Genomic DNA, 20,695 nt, shown 5'->3' with positions numbered 1-20,695 from the left:
GGTTGACTTACAACCAATCATCAATAAGGGTCATTTGGACTGATACATAGTGATCACTAGAATAGTGAGCACTGCATATCAGGCCAATTTCTCACACCATCTGCCAATGCTATCTACCTTAGCCCTTTTAACCCCTCCCAGGGACTTCCTAACTAGAAGTGCAACCGCCCTAATTGTCGAGGATTGTGATGAACAAGCAACCAGCTCAAACCCATTAAGGAACAAGAGATTTCTCTTTGCCCATGGAAGATGCGTTTCTTGGAGACAAAGAACGTCGATTCTGTTAAATTTCACAGAATAGGCCAATCTTTGACGTTTCCTCCAATCGTTCAATCCTCCCGCATTCAGTGTGCAAATTCTAACGTTTGCCATCCTGGCATTTAGCTTGACCAACCATAACGGCCTGAACCTCATTCTGTCTGTCTTCTGTTAAACAAACCCTCTGACCAAATAAACCATCAAAAATGCACCTTTCCCTCCCATTTTCTTGTTTTCCCCGTGAACACCCTCCCACCCCCCTGTCCTCCCGTCCCCCCCACTGTGCCCCCTAACCCACCCTCCTTCGACACAGCCCCCCCCCGAAACACCCCCCCCCCCACTCTGTGAAGCGCACAGAACTGGTCTGTGCATTTGATGGACATGCAGTGTTTACGGTGAGGACAATGCAAATAACCCCTACAATACTAACCAAAAGAGCCCAAACATCAATAAACATCACACCCAACTTCGCAACCAGAAACCATACATCCGGCAATGATACTTTGTATACATCTTCTTAAACTTTGGCCCATCCTATTTACTCAAGTTGTCTAGATACTCTTTGGCCTTAATTTCTGAGGAGAAATACACTGTCCTCCCATCATTAATAATTTTTAGCTGTGCCGGGTTTATCAAAAAGGCTTGAAGTTTTTTGTCCTGAAAAGGCTTGATCATGCCCCTGAGACGCCAAACCCCTCTACACGGTCACGTGGCAGTAGTCCAGGCGAACGTAGAATGACACCCCGTCACTGCTTCTCCTGGCGTCTGGTCTAGCCCTTTCTGTAATAGCCTGCCTAAGGATAAAGTTTCTGAGGAAGATCAAAATTGCCCTGGGTTTGTCTCCTTCCTTGGCGTTCCTTCGTACTTTAAAGGGGGTGCGGTGCACTCTCTGTAACTCGTTCGACCAGTCCCAACTGGACAGTTCAGGGAAGGCTTGATGGAAGAGCTTAATAATATACGACCTAATGTCCGAGCCCTCGACCCCCTCCGGGATTCCCAGGACCCTCAAGTTGTTCGTCAAAGCCTATTTTCCATCTCCTCCAGCTTCCATTGTATGTCCACCACCTGAGAGCAGTGAGCATCGACCTTAGTGACGGCTTCAGCCACTTTATACGTGCCTAAAGAAAGCTTAAAATAGCCTTAGTTTTTTTTCTCGAACAAATGATGGCAACCCTACTTGAAGGAATGAGAATGAAACTATGAAATGGGCTGCTTGGCAGGACTCTAGCACTTTAAGTCCTGTGAAGTTCTACCAAATACCTTTATCTTCAATCTCTTGACACTTTGACATTCAAGCAACCACATGCCATGTGCTGCACATCCAGCTAGCCCTCCATCCCCAGCTACAAGAACCCTGTGGGCCAGAGCCCCTTGAGCCACGCTTATAATGGATATCAGCAGAATTACAAGATCCCAGAATGCAGAGCGCTGATGGCAAAGGCCTATGACCAGGCTAAAAGGCCACATAAGAACCTGCTTTGTGACGAATTTGCATGAGGAGAGAAAGGTCACAACCTACCCAATAAGACTGTGAGATCCAAAATCAGCAACCTCTCTCAAATCCTGTTGAGGATTGGAGTAATCCTAAAAAGGAGGAATGAGGCCACCTCTCTAAACCCTCATCATTACTGCAAAAGCCAACATTGGTAACTGACAATGAGGAATGAGCACCCCAAGTCATAGAGCAAGGAAGCTTTGGTAACTACCACCCGCTCTTCCAAATTTGAGACTCTGTCCCCAGTGTTAGCACAGGCCTTAGAGAGCTTCCTCACCACGCCCTGCATCTTCCTCATTGCGGCCTGGGATTTACGATTGTCTTGGCGTGTCTCCTCTCTATGTGCTATTATTTGTTATGTTATGTTATGTTAAAAGCATTTATTCAGCGCACGGACACCAGGCGGTTTCATGGCGCTAGAGACAACTGGGGGGAGAAGGAGCAAAAATTACATAAAGGCCTGCCGGAAGAGGTAAGTTTTCAGTGAACGTCTAAATAAGACATAAATGGGAGAGAATCTGAATTCCATAGGAAGGGAGTTCCACAATGAAGGGGCCAAGAACGCGAATCGAAGGCCACCATGCTTTTTGCGTTTAACTGCGGGGGTGGTGAGGAGATTAAGGTGGGAGGACCGCAGGTCACAGGAAGGAGAGTACCGACAAATTCTGGAGGCAATAAAAGCAGGACCTTGGTCATGTAGCGCCTTAAAGATGGTACAGCCGAGTTTGAAGGTACATCGCTTGGCAACTGGCAACCAGTGGAGTCTCTTTAATAGCAGGGAGATGTGAAGATGTTTTGGTTGGTGGAAGATTAGCCTGGTTGCCTGATTTTGCACAAGTTGCAGACGATGTAACTGGTAGGCAGGAATGCCAGCGTAAAGAGCGTTGGCGTAGTCAAGACGAGATGTAATCAAGGCCATAATGACCAGCGTAAGGGCCTCTGTAGACAGAAACCGACAGATTTTACGGATCCTGCGAAGATAGAAGAAGCAGGCCGAGGTGACAGCGCTGATCTGTGGTTTCATGGAGAGGTCTTTGCAAATGATGACGCCAAGGCTCTTCACAGAATCAGCTGGGAGGGGGGAGGTGCCCAGAGTGGATGGCCAGAAACTGGCATTCCAGGGGTTGGCCACTCGCTTGGTTAATACCAGTTTAGTTTTATCTGGATTTAACTTCAGCTGGCTATGGTACATCCATTCGCAGATGGAAAGCATGGTTGATTGAAAATTGGTGCGGGAGGTAGGGGTGGATTCAAGATTGAAGACCAGCTGGAAGTCGTCCGCGTAGTTAAAGATGGTAACTGGGCGATTTAGAAGAGAGGCAATCAGGGGCTGTATGTAGAGATTGAACAGGAGAGGCGATAAAGCAGAACCCTGGGGGACTCCACAAGTCAGGCTGGCTCGAGGTACTACAAAGGTGGACAAGTGGACCGCCTGAGTACGCCCATGTAGGAATGACCGAATCCAGTCAAGGGCCCGACCCTGGACACCAGCGTTGCTGACACGGTCGATCAGCAAATCGTGATCGACCGTGTCAAAGGCAGCGGAAAGATCCAATAGCACAAGTGCCTGGGAGATGTTATTATCGGCGCCCCTACGGAATTCGTCCATCACCGCCAAGATAACCGATTTGGTGGAGTCGGCTGGCCTGAAGCCCACCTGCTGGGGGTCAAGGAACCCAAAATTTTCAATAAAAGAACTGAGACAGTTGATAACATGAGTCTCTAAGATCTTACCTAAGTAGGGGAGCAGGGAGATAGGGCGAAAATTGGTGAGGACCAAGGGATCAGCATTAGGCTTTTTTTGAATGGGGACAATTGCTGCATGTTTAAAGGATTCGGGGACAATACCTAAAGCTAAAGACTCATTCAGAAATGTAAGTGGAGGGTCAGGGCAGTCAAGGAAAGCTGCTTTAAGAATCTGCGGAGGGCAACAGTATTTCTTGATGTATGGTTTCCAAAAGGGACATTTGTGCGAGTTCCACCCGTGGACTACCCTGTAAAGGCAGGGCGGATGAATGGTCCCAGCTCAGCTCACATTGTGCGAGTACCTGACCTCTAGCTGCCGCTAAGGACTTTAACACGGTCGCCGGCTGGTTGAGCTCAGGGTCACTGTCTGAATCCAAATACGAGCTACGTTCCTCGTCATCCTCTGACCAACCTACCCCCTCTGAGACCGAAAAAAAGGCTTCACTCGGGGCATTCTCTTTTTCAATACCACCTCTGCCAGCTGCTCCGCCTTCCGCCACCCCGGGCTCTGACACCAGGGGATCCAATGTTGCCACCTCCATGGGCTCCACCGTTTTAGCATCTTTGGTGACCTGAGACACAGGATGAGAACTGTCCACCATTTGTTTCACAGCCAGGGACCCTGCATTAATCTCTTCATTTTCCCCTGTGCCTAGAATTTCTGTTACTGGAATCGTTGCCTCAGCTAGGCACACACCTTCGCCCTGAGTTTCCCCTTCGGGCACCAGGGTAGCTTGTCCTAAGGGTGAGACTGAATTAAAGGAGGCTTCGCCTGATGAGGCCATTTCCTGAGCTGCCGACAAAGTTAAATCGCTCCCCCCCAAATCTTTGGCCACCTTCTCCTTCTCCTTCTCCTTACCCGCTTTGGAGAAGATTTCTGCTATGGAGGCGGTGGCCAGTCGAGTCGTAGGAGCGCCCTGCTGCCTCTTCTTTAGTTGTTCCACCGGGGGCACATCATCACTCCGTGTGTCCTCAGCTCCCTCAGCTCCGGCTCCTTCCAGTGGGGCTTTTTTCCTCTGAGCAGCCGCTTTAGACCCCTGATTCAATTTTGGAGCCATCGCCTTCTTCTGCAGCCGCCTCCTCTGTCGCGGTGCGTTCCGGTCTCTTTTCCAGTCACAGCCGCCGCTGAGCTCCGTTCTACTCCGCCGACTCCGCACCTGGCTCCGCCCTCCTAGCCCAGCGCGGCGATTCCGTCTGGGGGAGAAAGCTTCCAGCGCATACACCAGCAACCAGAGGAGTTGCTTCACTGATCCCCGGCAGGTAAGAGCCGTCAGCATCCCTTTCAGTTTCTCAGGTGGTTGTAATACTCTTTTCCTTTCTCCCACGATATCGCCGGGCGGCTCCTGGCTGTATAGTTATACTGCCGTCGGGCTCCTGTTCCTTAGCGTCCTCACCGCGGCACTGCTACAGCCACACTAAGCGGCCGCCATCTTGCCTCTCCTTCTGTAAATCTTCAGCTAGTCTGGCTGTTTTCTTTATATGAAAACGATGTATGTCAGCCGTGTGGTCTTCCCTACATTTTCTTTAGCTTAGGTTTTTTTCTCTGTCAAAATGATTTTAGTATCTCCCAAGCCTTGGCCAATAATTACTGAATAGTCCTAACGTTCTCCTTTCCCCGTACATAATAAGCTCGAACGGGGTATATATTAGTGTAGCTGCCAATTTGTTCTTGACACCATCTTGTGTGAATTCTGATATTAAGCAGCAAGCTGTTCCCTTTCGACCCACTAGAGGGGAGCAAACTCTGACAATCAAAGAGCATCGGAAACTATGAATGAAAATGTGTGCAATATCAGCAAACATAAACTATAAAGGTTTTACAATTAATAAATGTCATTTATTATCAAAGTTCAAAGGGATTTTACAAATTGAGCCCCTACATGACTATATATGTCAAAGCGGGGTTTCTCTAGCATTACTTTAATTTTCTACATATTGGTTTCCAAAAGTTTCTCTCTTTCGTCTTTCTCCAATCTGTAATAGTGCAGGGCCCAAGGCCCTCATGCTTGCATAATGAATACACAGACACCGATAATTAGTTAGTGGAACTGGCCAAGGGCACATGCGCCCGGACCCTTTTATTGGCAGGGTCCCATGTCCAGTGACACCTGTGGTGGATGGGTGTGGGGTGGGGTGTAAGCTAGCCCTCGGGGAGTGTCTGGTGTTAAAACAACAAGAACAGTGATCAGCAGGTCACTACATCCCTCCCAAACTTTATTCAAACTGGAAACAATAAAGGCCAACCTATGGGAGAGAATAAAACAAAATAACAAACTTCCGCCGAGTCTCTTCAGCAGCATGCAAAGCAAAGATGATGGTACAACAGCAGCTGGGCCCCAGTTCTATTTGGCACTGTTCATTGGTGCCCTGCGGTTCCAGTCTTCTTTCGACTCTGGGCATGGAAGTTGACACCAATGTCTTTCTAGGCATAGCTCTCATGGTGACAAAGAAGGTAGAGTGATGGCGGATCGGATTGATGTTACTTTTCACCAATCAGTCATGGTTGTCGTGGCATTTCCACACAGGCAGCATTACTTCTATCTACGAAATGGTGGAGTAGTTGCAAGACATCTCTCTCACTGGGATGCCCCTCTTGCAGGTGTTCCCCTCTCACAAGATGTCCTGGAGGCCCTCTTCACCAGGCTTCCACTCGACAGGATGCACTTCGCCGTGTTGCTCCAACGTCACCCACTGGGTATGTGGAGGAAGCACTACGAGTCCCACCTTCAAGTCCTTAGCTCCACCTGAAGGGTAGTTGTTTACTCCTGCCACTTAGCACGAGAACTTCGTCCTCCTGGGACCTGCGGAAGGGCGTCTGTAGACTCATTTCTCGTGGTGGGACCCGCTCTCACCATCGTACCTGAGGCCTTTGCCCCTGGGTCACCACGGTCTGGAGTGGAGTGGCAGGATCCTCTTCTTCAGGCCATCTGAGCAGTCTCATCGTCCAGTCTCCTGTGCGACCCCAAATGTGGATGTCGCAAATGGTCCAGCCTGCTCGCCTCTGCAATCACCAGGTGTTCCGAAACTCATGGATAGCTAGTTTCTCTTGGTACCACCAATGTTTTTCAGGTACTGTGCTCCATGCCAGATGTTCTTGCACTCATCACCTTTGTCTTCCAGTGTGCGAGTTGTCATACCACACACTCCTCTCTTCTTCTTAAAGTTTCCTTGCAGTGCAGTCATGCCACACAATTTCCTCCTCCTTATTCTTTCGCGTTGCGACGTGGTCCAGTCACCTCCGGGCTTCCACTTCTCTGACCAGGCCTCTCCGTGCGACATGCGCTTCAAAGGGGTCTCCCTAGTTCTGTCCTACCCCCAGGACAATACATTCTCTTCGCTCAGTGACCAGACCTGTCGTCGTGACCTTCTTCAGTTCATTACTTCTGACTTCAGGTCAATCTTGTCAGACCTCTCCTCGGTCCTCTTCACAGACTTCTTTTCGGTCCTCCTCAGACCTCTCCTCGGTCTTCTTGTCAGACCTCTTCTCAGGTTGCCGTTCTCTGGATTCTTGCAGGTTGTCTTTGCTCTGACCACTTGCAGGTCTTCTTCACTCTCGGACCCCAGCCTAGACAATCATCCTCTCTGCGCCTGTCTTCAGCGCGCTTCTGATTGTCCGCCCTCCATTTTCTACTTGAGGGTACTCCTAGTTCTGGTGCCTTGCACTCCTGGTTCTTCCCCCTGCAGTCCCATCCTTACTTCACTGGACGCACTTTCTGCGCATTGTCTTCAATCTTACACTGATGGGTGCTTGTTCTGCTGGAAAGTGTAGCTCACCCCCTTCTTTCCCTTGCAGTGGCGCGCTTCTGCCACAGGGCGCGCATGCAGCACACCTACCGTTCTCCAGGGACTTGCTGCTTTAGGCTTGTGTACCGTACCGCTCCTGCCATCCAAGTGTATTACTCTCTGGTGTGATTACTCCTGTAGGGACCACCCCTGGCCATTAGGTGTCACTGCAACTCACACAAACCCTGGCAGCCTGTCCTTTTGAGATGTCCTTACAGGGTCACTTGTGAGGGTCTGCCACATCAGCTTAGGCAGTTGCATATTTTCACCCGTCAACTTTAATGTGTAGCAGCTGTCCCAGAGCTGCTGTGATTTCCACCTGGCGCTGTTGTCTTTTCCTCTTTCTTTTTCCAATAGCCTGCCCCGATCTGCCTCTCCCTAGGCATTCTAGGTATGCCCTGGCAGTCTGTGACGTCTGATAAAATAAGGACTGTCCCACTTTTACGGGCCAGGAGGCCTATCGTACCGTGGAAGTATTATTTGTACCTCTGGGTACTGGAAGATCTGATGGGACCGGGGTCTATCTTTCTCATGGGGTTTACAACAACCGGCAACAAGTATCCAATGTAAAGCTAAAATCCCATTCAAGAATAAATTCAGCAGATATATTCGAAATTCTGACAATGTTCTAATGTGTACACAGAGTGACAGTAATATAAACTGATGCAAAATAGTTTCTGGTAAAAACGTACAGTTTTATTCTTATTTCATACAAATTGAATCATATCGAAGTGTTAAAAAAAACAATAAAAACAATAATAAAAGCAAACATAGGGGTAACTACTTAACATAATCTTGTATAGTGCATCCTAATTAAAATAAGGTACTTAACATCAAAATTCACAAATTCATTTTACTAATTAAAATAAGGTGCATATAATTATAAAATGAATTTGTGAATTTTGATGTTATGTACCTTATTTTAATTAGGATGCACTATACAAGATTATGTCAAATAGTTACCCCTATGTTTGCTTTTATTATTGTTTTTATTGTTTTTTTTAACACTTCGATATGATTCAATTTGTATGAAATAAGAATAAAACTGTACGTAGCAGTGTATTTTGTTTAGCGGGTGCGGTACTGCTAATTGGACACTAGATGGCAGTCTTGCTTCATTTCAAGCGTGGGCTCAGGCAGTTTTCCTTATGCCGATGCGTGAGTAAGTAAGTAAGTAATCTTTATTGTAGTGATTATTTAAAATCTTACAATATTACACATCTAAAACGAGAAAACAGTAAAAGCTATGTTCAAATATAAAAACACTTAAAATACCATTACATCGAATAAATTCATTTGGTTTCTTAGTAATTTACATAATAAAAGTAATTATTCTCCTAATTTCTTTTTAACTCTCAATAAGGCCGATGCCTCGCGCTGTCTCCACACTTCTCTTGTAGGGATGCTGGTGCCAGGATTTTCTCGTGAGCAGTGAGCACGGCTGCTCCCCGAATGCCCTAGTTCACACACACGGCACCGGCACTCCCACCAGGGTAGGTGCTTTACTTATTTTTTTTTTCTCTATATGCTTTGTTTGATTAATTTTACTTTCACATTTGCTCACTCATCCAACCAACTCGACCTGGGCACATCTCTGCTACAGTTACTTCTATGCCCAGCAGCTCTCTTGCTCTTTGGCGCTTTCCATTGAAGGCTGCCTGGGCTGGGATTACATTTGCAGTGCCCGGATCGGCCTCAGCAGCTTTACAAACGCCGTGGGGCCTCCTTTACTGCCACATTTATCTCGAGGCCGCTCCTGCCTCTGTCCTACAGTCTCTTATTTTCCCCGGGCTGCGCGGGGACCTCGCACCATGCGAGCGCGGCCTAGTTTCTTTGCACCAACCGGCCACGCGCTCGTTCTGCTCGCGGGTAAGGCACTGCCTCCGAAGGCAGCACATACACCACAGGAGGCCCTCTCACCGGACAGCAGCACCTCCTCCCATCTCCCGGCAAGTTTCTTTTTTCAGTTCAGTCGGTGCAGGGAGGGAGTGTTAAACACACAGGCTACAACAGAGAATCACAGCCTTTGCGGGCGTTTACATTGTGCCCTTATAGCCTCGCTTCACTGCTCTTGCTCCGTAGGTGGGATGCTTCTCCGCCTTCACTCGTCCACCAGCAGCCTGCTTCCTCAGGTATTCAGTTCCCTCATGGCTGCCGGGGGTTGGCGAACCAGGCACCGTGTCGTTATTTATTTTCTCTTGTGACTTTCGCATTAGCGGCCACGGGCCGCACACTGTCCCTGCTCTGCTCCACCCCTCTGCAGCAGGCTCTCACCTCACAAGCTGCGCGGGGGCTAGAATGGCGAAAGGAATCTCCGGTGCTCCACCTCGTCTCTTTCTGGTGGTCCCCTCCCCGGGACCTGGGGCTAGACTTTGGGCCGGGCACTGTTCCTCTTCACAGAGGTGGGGAGGAGTGGGGCGCTACTCCTCTCCATTCTTTCAGGGGCTCACCTTCCGCCTGCTAACTGGCCGAGCTGTACTCTGCCTCTTGGCACTATCTGCGGTGGGGGTCGGCGTCCCAGCAGTCCGGCCTCACTTACATTTATCCACTGCCATAACAGGGGTTTACATCACCCCGGATGGCACAGCCACATGCTCTGCCAATGCGGGTTGGGCTCCCGCTTTTTCACCTTCACCCAGGGGCTTTTCACATGCCCCGCGGGCACTCAGATGCTTCCCTCACCTGCTGCAGGGGGTGCCCTCGACACGGGCAACACTCTACCACCTCCAACAAGGCGGCTGCACACGCGGGCAGGTCCAGCTCATCGCCAATGTAATAGTTTAGGGCCCTAGGCCCTCATGCATGCATAATGAATACACAGACAATGATAATTAGTTAGTGGAACTGGCCCAGGCCAGGGCACATGCGCCCGGCCCCTTTTATTGGCAAGGTCACATGTCCAGTGACGCCTGTGGTGGATGGGTGAGGGGTGGGGTGTAAGCGAGCCCTCAGGGAGGGGCTGGTGTTAGAACAACTAGAACAGTGACCAGCAGGTGGCTACACAGCCCACTATTATTTACTCCTATGCGCACATCCGCAATATCGTAGGCGAATGGCAAACGTAAAGTTAAAAAAGTTTACTTTAAAAAAGCTGACTCCTAAACTTTTAGATAGCCCAGCTGGGCCAGTAATCACCTTCATCAACAGCTCTCTGCATAGAAGAGTCGTCACCGACATCTTGTAACAATCCGTCAAAATCTGCATGATTCATTTAGTTAAAGAAATGCAAATCCACACGACCTGGTTACACCAACAACTTAATCCCACTGCATCTCTCCCCAGCACCACCAAACTCCATGGAGTCCTAAAATTCAAATCTCTTAGAAAGCAACAATTACATTGATACTAACTAATTAGACTCCTGCTTCAAATGGGAGAATCAAATATTATCGTGTGACCTACTTAACAAGCATTGGCATAGCCAATAGGTCACGCCTTTGGGACCTTATAAGTATTTAGCCATGCAGCACATTAACCTGGGTGTTGTGCCATCTCGGATTGAAGAGCTATACAGTGCTTGTGAGGGGCAAAAAGGTGTTCAGAATTAGCTGCCCATCTAACTCCTGTCCTCTCTGCAAACAGCACAGACCAATGATAAATTGTGTCAGTTGCAGTTCTGATTCTGTGCATATATGTGGGTAGAGTGAGACCCGCTTTTAATGTATATGTTTAAGCCACAACATTTACTATACAGGCCATGCCTCCTAGGGGACCAATCACACACACTTGTTTCATCCCATTTAAAGCCCTGGTAGTGGAAGTTTACATGATGTACACTGATTGAGCTGTATTCAGTGTTCATGAAATGCAGAGGAAGCAAGGAAAATCAGTGACCAATGTAGTGAGTGCAGTGATTAGGAAGAGTTTCATACATAACCTTTAGGCTGGCATTAATGATTTGAATAGAGGGAGCAGGCCTGGTATAATTGGGGTGGATAGTCCATATACTGGGGAACTTCCTGAGCAAATGTGCTTGAGGGAGGACGTCACTTTTGGATGCAATTTTTAAGGTGCATTGCACCTCTGTTTCTTATGGTCCTCTCTTGACCAAACGCCTATAGTTTTTCAGTGAGAATTGGGGAAGAGAGGTGGAGAGGTTAGCTGTCTCACCCTATAGGAGAGACAAAAAGTCTTTAACGTACGAACAGATCTATTCGGCCAGTTTAAAGGTTAATGAATATGTTGTCAAACATTTTGCTTTTCAAACCCTGAAATTTTGCACAATTAATCTCTGTAAAGAGTTTCCTATTGCACTGCACCACCTGTCACTCAGCATTTAGACAAACAAGTCTGTGCACTCCCCTCATCAGGTCAGGTGTATGCTGAATACTTCCTCGCAATAGCCTAAACCTTGATTTGGTGCCCCTGATGGCTACTGGAAACTAGTAAGCTCTGTGCGCGTCCTGAACAGGAGTTGTTGCCCAGGTACCGCCTAGTCCTGCTGAGGAAATTACCAAGTGTGCAAGGGGGTTTCTCACTTACCAGAGATACTAGTTTCTGCTCCCGCTCAATAGCGCTCCCAGAGAGCAGCTGCAGATAGAGGCTGCCCAGCAGCAAGTACCAGACAGACCAGAGCCCAGCCCAGAGTGCCCTCCATGCTGCAGCAGTGTGTCTGAGAAGCAAGGCACACATGACACAACAGAGGAGGGTGGGCTATTCTATGAGCTCAAAGAGGGCATGGTAGTGTGCCGAGGAGGCTAATGTGACTGGCTCTGCTTCAGAAAGTTGCTGCAGGACAGCGTTACAGCCTACGACCTGTGCTGGCACTGTAATGTAATACTATCCCATCTGGGCGAAGCCGTGTCCATTGCACAGCCATGACAGAGCACACAACAGGAGAATGAGCTGAGGGTTATCACGGACAACGAGAGGGGTTGGAAGTGGGAAATTTACAGCAAGAACAGCATGAAGAGGGGAGGGAGGGGCTAATGGTAACACAGACAACGTGGCGGAATTGTGAAACATGAAAGCGGGTGAGCCCACTCCAAAAGCACATACGCTATCTCCTTAGAAAAAAAAATGAAACATGAAGGGCACCACCCGTTGTGCTGATTAAACAAAAGCCACAAAGTTTGTTTACACGCCAAAACACATGCTACTGGTTCGATAATGAAAATGCCCTCCGAAACATGAAGAGCGTTGTCCGTGAAGAAGGTGCAATGCTGATACATGAGTAGAGGCAAAAAAAGTAAAACGATAATGCACACCAAGGAACAGAAATAAAAAATAGAGTAAGATCACATGTAACAGGGTCCAAAACACCAAAAGGCAGAACTAATTAAGCATATTCACCAAACAAAAGCAGGCATTTACAAGGGACATTAACAGGAATGAATGGAAAAGAAGCCCACATTGTAGATACAGTATGTCCGAAAGACACATCGCATGTGCTGCCTCGATGAGACCTGAAAGGCAGAGATGAGTTCACTCATCATGCTGATGCGCAGCAACACCTAAGCCACCTTTTACATGGTGTGCCACATTATTCCACTGTGCCTTTTACAATGTGTAAGATTGTAACATTGTCTGACCAAGCAGTGAAGTGATTTACTACCTTCCAGGAACAACACAGACAAGAAGTCAGACTCAGCAACCTTCAATAACGCACAGGGAAAAAAACAAAGAAGTTGTGAGATACTGGACCTAGGCTAAGATATTAGTACTAGGCCAGCTCCATCACCTCAAACACCTCACCCATCTCTTCCAATGTGTCGTAGCCCCTAAATAAGTCAAGTCCACCTTCCACCAACAGTAACTGCTTTTTTAAGTACTATTCTGCATTTCCACGGAACACCACCAGGTAGTAGTAGGTGCCTTTGTCAGCTGTTGCCTACACTGTGGCAACACATATATGTGGGCCCAGACCAAGAGAAGCCAGGCACTTCTCAGACAACGACTCCTCCCAAATGCGTCCTTAATTCCCAATCCATGATCTCCATGGCAAAACTGAAAACCCATCTTCTCAACCAATCATGTACCAACTTGGGGAAATCTGCAAAGGGGTAATACCACAAGACGAGGCCCAGTAATCTAGAAGTGGGGTCAGACAGGACTTTCATTTAAGTGGGGATTTACCTGGTGGGCTGGAGGCTCTGGAGACCAGTTTGCAATGCAGGGGGTAACTTCTGGTGCTACTGTCACTTTTCACAGCTTCCTGGACAAAAATGCAGCAGGCACGGGGAGGCTTGAGAGAGAGAGAGGGCAAGAGAGAGAAACATGGAGGGGGAAGGTAAAAAGAAAGCAATCAGAGAAGAAGAAGAGAGAGAGGAGAGAAGGAAAGAGAAAATGGATTGATGGATGCAAAGAGAGAATGCTCAAGGATGTGAAGCGAGATGGCCAGGCATATGAAATGCAACACCTGCAGAAAAGTAACCCCATCCACAATCAAAAATATTCTGATTAACACCTTGAAACATGCTCAAGTCATAAATATACTATCTCACTAAAAGCGTCTAGAAGCAAGCCAGTTACACAATCTGTACAGAAATATAAACATTCCAAACTGAAAAAAAATGATTTATGCACCATTTCTTTTTCAGGTGTAAAGTATGCAAGGCAGATGTTTCCTACATGACTGGGCGTTAATATGGCAGAGTGGTGTTTAATAAATATATATTTTTTCACCGTTCACAAACTGTGCTTGTCGGAAAAATAGAGTCTAAAAATTAGAACGAAAATGTATTAACATGGTATGCTAAATGTGCTATAAAAGTGCTATAAAAGTGTAAAACTTAAAGTTAAACTGCACGCAGTTAAAATGTGCTAATTCGTAGTAGGCTGTCAATTTTATTCATGTAGGCCATGGAACAAGCTTTTCCTAGCTAGAAGGAAACTCGATATTGCTGAATTGTGCACAACGTGATTTAGCAGCTTTACCATAGACCATGGGTACTCACAAACTTTCTCTCGGGGGCCAAATTTACAGAGTGGTTTGTGTCCGAGGGCCGCACCGGTGGTGGCAGGTCAGTGGGTGAGGGGCGGGGCTAGAGCAACAACAAAAAACTGTGACCATGAGGTTGAACGCAGGTCCCTGCAGCGGACGCCTTCGTCCACTGAGCCACCAGACCCGGCATACACACACCTCTCTCTATCTCTCTCTCCCTCTCTCCACCTCTATCTCAACCCCTCTCTCCCTCCATCTCTCCCTATTTCTCCCTCTGTCTCACACCCTCTCACTCCCCCCTCTCTCTCTCTCTCTCTCTCTCTCTCTCTCTCTCTCTCTGACTCCCTCTGTCTCACTCACTCTGACTGTCTCACTCCCTCTCTCTCTCTCTGTCTTCCTCTCTTTCTCTCTCTCTCTGTCTCCCTCTCTCTGTCTCGCTCTCTCTCCTTCCCTCTCCCTCTCTATCCTTGCCTCTCCCTCTCTGTCTCCCTCACTCCGTCTCCCTCCTCACTCTGTCTCCCTCCTCACTCTGTCACCCTCCTCACTCTGTCACCCTCCTCACTCTGTCACCCTCCTCACTCTGTCACCCTCCTCACTCTGTCGCCCTCCCCCTCCCTCCTCCCTCTGTCTGGCACCCTTCTCCCTCCCTCCTCCCTCCCTCTGTCTGTCACCCTCCTCCCTCCGTCTGTCACCCTCCTCCCGCTGTCTGTCACCCTCCTCTCTCCCTCTGTCTGTCAACCTCTGTCTCCGTCCCTTTCCCTTTCTCTGTCTCCCTCCCTCTCCTTGTCTCCCCCCTCTACCTTTCTCTGTCTCCCTCCCTCCCTCCCTCTCCCTCTCACTCCCTTTTTCTCCCTTCCTCTCCCTCACTTTGTCTCCCTCTGTCTGACTCCCTCTGTCTGTCTCCATCTGTCTGTCTCCCTCTCTTTTTCTCCATCTCGTTGTCTTCCTTCCTCTGCCTCCCTCTGCCTCCCTCCGCCTCCCTCCTCCCTCTGTCTGTCGCCCTCTCTCTGTCTCCATCTCTCTGTCTCCCTCCTGTCTGTCTCCCTCCTGTCTGTCTCCCTCCCTGTCTGTCTCTGTCTGTCTCCTTCCCTCTCCCTTTCTCTGTCTCTCTCTCTGTCTCCCTCTCTCTGTCTCCCTTTCCCTCGCTCCCTCTCTCTCTGTCTGCCTCCCTTTCCCTCCCTCCTTTCCTTTCCTCTCCCTCTATCTGCCTCCCTTTCCTTCCCTCCTTTCCCTCCCTCCCTCACTCTCCCTCTTTCTGCCTCACTTTCCCTCCCTCCTTTCCCTCCCTCTCCCTCCCCCTCCCTTTACCTCCCTCCCTGTCTCCCTCCCTCCACCTCCCTTCCTTGCTCTCCATCTGTCTGCCTCCCTCGTGTCCCTCCCTCCCTCGCTTTCCCCCTCTGTCTGCCTCCCATTGCCCCCCTCCTTTTCCTCCTTCCCCATCTGTCTGCCTCCTTTTCCCTCCCTCCCTCTCTCTCCCTCTCTCTCCCTTTCCCTCCCTCCCTCGCTCTCCCTCCGTCTGCCTCCCTTCCCTCCCTCTCCCTCTCACTGCCTCCCTTTCTCTCCCTCCCTCGCTCTCCCTCTCTCTGCCTCCCTTTCCCTCCCTCCCTCTCTCTCCCTCCCTCTCTCTCCCTTTCACTCCCACGCTCGCTCTCCCTCCGTCTGCCTCCCTTTCCCTCCCTCTCCCTCTCACTGCCTCCCTTTCCCTCCCTCCTTCGCTCTCCCTCCCTTCCTCGCTCTCCCTCTGTGTCTGCCTCCCTTTCCCTCCCTCCCTCGCTCTCCCTCTGTCTGCCTCCCTTTCCCTCCCCCCCTCTCCCTCCCTTTCCCTCCCTCCCTCTACCTCCCTCTCCCTCCTTTTTCCTCCCTCCCTCGCTCTCCCTCGGTCTGCCTCCCTTTCCCTCCCTCCCTCTCCCTCTCTGGCTCCCTTTCCCTCCCTCCCTCGCTCTACCTCTCTCTGCCTCCCTTTCCCTCCCCTGCTCTTCCTCTCTCTGCCTCCATTTCCCTCCCTTCCTTGCTCTTCCTCTCCCTCCCTCTCCCTCCCTGTCTCCCTCCCTCCACCTCCCTCCCTCGCTCTCCCTGTCTGCCTACCTTACCCTCCCTCCTTTCCCTCCCTCCCTCGCTCTCCCTCTGTCTGCCTCCCTTGCCTCCCTCCTTTCCCTCCTTCCCCCTCTGTCTGTCTGCCTTTCCCTCCCTTCTTCGCTCTCCCTGCCTCCCTTTCCCTCCCTCCCTCACTCTCCCTCACTCCTTTTCCCTCCCTTGCTCTCCATCTGTCTGCCTCCCTTTCCCTCCCTCCCTCGCTCTCCCTCTCTCTGCCTCCCTTTCCCTCCCTCCCTCGCTCTCCCTGTCTGCGTCCCTTTCCCTCCCTCCCTCGCTCTCCCTCTGTCTGTCTCCCTTTCCCTCCCTCCCTCGCTCTCCCTCCCTTTCATTCCCTCCCTTGCTCTCCCTCTGTCTTCCTCCCTTTACCTCGCTCTGTCACCCTCTTCATCTCTCCCTGCCTGTCTGTGCCTGGGCTGAGACAGCTTCAGGGCACACACACAGCCGCACCCGAGCACTTCACAGGTCTTTAAAAGACCATTTGTATGATAATGGGGCGTTTGTCTTTCACCTCTTAGCCCCTGCAGCTCCACTCTGACTATCACAGGAATTCCCGGGCCCCCACAGAGCAGCAGAGTCTCGGCCCCTAGTGTTTGCAGACACTCTGTATTTTTTTTTTTAATCCCGGGTAAAATGTCTGCTATGTCCACGGGCCACCAGGCTAGGCTTGCCGGCCCGTTGACGGCCCGCGGGCCGTACTATGAGTACCCGTGCCCTAGACCAACATTTTTAGAGATGTTGCCATAACTGCAGAATCTTTGGGTTTAACAAAATGTATTACTTTATTAAGCAACATTGTATTTCTGAATGGCATGAGTTTCCTATTTTCTTATGTTTTTTATAACGTTTAGATGCAATAATTTGTGCATTTAAACAATAATGATTGATTCATAGCTTAAAAGAATGTATTACTGAACAGTAATTTTTGTCTTTTAGTTAGTAATTTATTGTTCTCGCGGTGAAATAAGTAGAGATATAGAAGGACAAATAATGCCTAAGGCCTGTGGGAACTAGCCTAATGTTTCCAGAATCTAATATGCTAGACTGTAGCTAACCATACGGTAACAACGTTTTATCTGTATGTATTTCCATGGAAACGGAGGAGCTGAACCTGCTTACAGAAGAACTTTGTCTCATGATTGGCTCGTGGAAGAAGAACTCTGCTACAATGTTTTCTACACGTTTTCTTGACTTTTATATTTGTGTATGATCCTACGTAGTTAGAGAGGAATCCGGCTTTTTTCTTTCCCCTAGTCGAACTCTTGATGGTTGTGGCTACTGCTGCTGCTGTTCCCTTAAACGCTCTTTGCTATTTGATTTGACAGCTTGCTACTGCAACTGTATGCTGATTTATTTGGATTCATCAAGACTCGGCTGAGTCTTATGAACTACTCTTTATGGGGTATTCTGCTACTCTAATTCAACTTATGCTACTTTGATTTCACTCTTTCACTGAATTCTAACTCTTTATGGGTTCTTAGAATCTAAAGCACTGAACCTGAATTATAAAATATGGAACTTATTCCTTTATGGAACACTCTCAATGCACTCTTATTATGTGATGCTGTGTTCTCACCATTTTCTTTAATGAGAATTTTTGTAAACGCATTGGATTGATGGACTAACTTAATAAAGACCAAAAATAAAGAAAGATCTTCACTAATGTGTGAATGAGAAAGAAAGTTTCAAAAACAACAATGCAACTCTCATTATTGACTGAACTTAAACTGTTAGTGAAATGTAAGTTTGAGATGTATAACTTGCTCCTTGACTCCTAATACACATTTTCAATGTCCATCACTGAGAAAGATTTAGCGCAGAAGAGAGGGCTTAACTCTAACATTTTGGACCCAGTTTGCTCTATGAACACTATGCATGTGAATATATTTGTGAATGAACAAAAATGAGCAACTACCTATAATCACCTCAATTTAGCAACAGCATTATCAATAATGAGGGAAGTGTTTCTCTGTTAGGAAATACTTTAAAAAACATTGTAATTCTTGTTTTGTTAATACGTTCATTGTTGGATTTGCTGCTTTGTGACTATAAACCTCAATGGCATTGCCTGTCCTTGGGCAATCATTGGAATCTCAGATTTTACAAGTGGCTTTGAACATTCTAACCTTCTTCTTGTTCACTCGTTGTATAAGAGTCCATATCTTGAAAACACGCAGTGTAAAATGCGCATGTACATAACATACTGCATTCCATTTGTGAATCAAGTGCATCTTGCTTATGTACAATGTAATTATGTTTACTGGTGAAAATCTATGTGGATACAACTTTGTGACCTAGGCTCTGAATGACTACATATATTTTTACTTTGATGGCAGAAAATCCCCACTATAGCAAGTCTGTCTAGCTATCGACCCTTTCCTTGACAAAGGAAAATTCTACATGAACACTGCCTTTGGCCATGGTACAATGTGGTGAATGGACTCATTCTAGTGTAAGTGAAATCAGCCCATTACTACTTACCACAATCAACAAGGCTTCACACAGTTTACTTGCTTTCTTTAAGATTTCGCTTTGAATCATGTTAAAAAGCCTCATGCGTGATTTGTTTATTTGTATGTTGATATATACAAAGAGAGCTCCCAGGAGGCCCCCAAGAGTTCCAATGATGATAGTAGGGATGAAGGCCAGAACGCTCATATCCAGTAAAGTCTTTATCTGCATGGAGAAGTGAAACAATAAAAAGCATTAATGTCTGCTGCTTCCTGAGATAGAAACTTTGATTAAACATCCATGGCAAAGATATACTATATGGAAGTCTGCAATAAATGTATAAATACACATAATGTATCTATATATGTAAGTACATGGTATTTGTTTAGCAGAAATCCAGCCAATAGACTAATTTTCTAACTACAGTATGAAAGTTATATCATTAATCATGTGTAATAAAATAATAATGTAGCTAGTCTACTGTAATGACTTATAACAACTGAGTTGCATTGTCACAATGTCTGTTGCAGAGCCACCAGTCAGTGTGAAATGCAGGACGCAGATCAGAATTACGACTGCTATTTAAATAATGAAATGGAGAAATAACATTTAAGTTATTCTAGACTATGTTCCTTGAAATAAACAGACATTAGCAGAAAAGAGACATTTATGGTGGTATGTTTATTTTAGAGAGCATTACATGAAAACTGGAGTCTACCAGTATCTTACCACACATTATGAACTACAATCTTAGTTTGGAAGTATCTCATATTAAACTACTACTTCTAATATGTTTTTGCATCAAATTACTAGCTGCCTATTTCTGTATTTAATTTTGAACTTCAGACTCTGCTTTTATTCTATACATCTGCAATCATGTGATTTATTTAATTGGAGAAGGCAAGAGACCACGTATTTAAGTTTTTTGGGCGAAGGACAATGGTGCGACCTGGTATTGTAAGGAATAATACGCAATTTTCTGTATCTTTCAAGGATATTGGCCTACAGTTCTTTACTAACAGGTTACAATTCCCTTTGTTCAATTTAAAAAAAGGAAATCTAACACAAACTAAACATCACTGTTCACGGGGCGTATAGTGAGAACATTGAGTCAATTGGTTATTGCTGGCGCCAAAGCTCTGTGCAAATAGCATTTAGGCCAGAAGCTTGGAGATTTTTTGTGCTCGACGCACAGCATGTTTAAATAGCTGTTTTAGTGCTTGTTATTAATCACAGGAGTGGCTCCTCCACTATGGCGGAAGTATGTCGCCCCCCCCCCCGTGCTAGCAGCTGCAAACATTTAAAAATAAAATGATAATAAACCAGGTTAATTATCATTTTGGTTTTCTCCCCCGGGTGAGTATTGGGGCCAGGGCCATTGCGAGGGCAGTCACAGAGGGGGAGTGGTGGGCACTGTTGTCATTGCACATGTGGGCCAAACCGACATGTGCACTAATCATATCTCCAACCAAGCTGCGTTGTCGGGTTGGAGACAGAAGACCCAGGCTCCCAGCCTCTCCGGGAGTGCAAATCGTGGGCACTCCGGCCAATCCTGACTCTGCTGCCATGCTGCCAGCAGCATGAAAGCAGCGTCAGGATTTGCCGAAGGTGATTCTAGGAGCCTGTGCTAATGAGGAGCAGAAGAGCGGTGATGTTGCAGGTAGGTTATTTTTGATTTGCTTTTGTTTTTTATTGTCATCGCTCATCACCCCTCCCCCCGCCCCAGCCGCTCCTGAATAATCACTGTTTTGAAAGGCTGCAAACTTGAAGTTTCAACAAATATTGCATACAAAAATGTAAATAATTTGGTACAAGGGTCAAAGATCAAATGATTGCGTCTTTAAGGGGACTAACGGCGTGAGGCCGAAGGTGTGGGACTTCAATTCTAATATCCATTGATTCCAGTACCCAGAGTTTTGTTTACCGTTTGCCTTGACAGGTTTTTCAGAATAGGTGCTTTCTATCCTAACTGTCCGATTTAATATGAA

The 20,695-nt window shown here is 47.5% G+C and overlaps 1 protein-coding gene across 1 annotated transcript in view; it reads right to left on the bottom strand.

Moving 5' to 3' along the window:
- The window catches only part of LOC147724139 (chloride channel protein C-like), a 627,958-nt gene that overhangs the window by 454,978 nt on the left and 152,285 nt on the right, over positions 1 to 20,695 (bottom strand). Inside the window, exon 7 of the mRNA XM_086965734.1 lies at positions 18,738 to 18,932. Coding sequence (XP_086821860.1) covers positions 18,738 to 18,932 — 195 coding nt within the window. The remainder of the gene's footprint in view (positions 1 to 18,737; positions 18,933 to 20,695) is intronic.

The sequence above is a fragment of the Lissotriton vulgaris genome, chromosome 4_1 (genome assembly GCF_964263255.1).
Source record: "Lissotriton vulgaris chromosome 4_1, aLisVul1.2, whole genome shotgun sequence".
Lineage (NCBI taxonomy): Eukaryota > Metazoa > Chordata > Amphibia > Caudata > Salamandridae > Lissotriton > Lissotriton vulgaris.
This window is presented reverse-complemented; position numbering and strand designations above follow the sequence as displayed.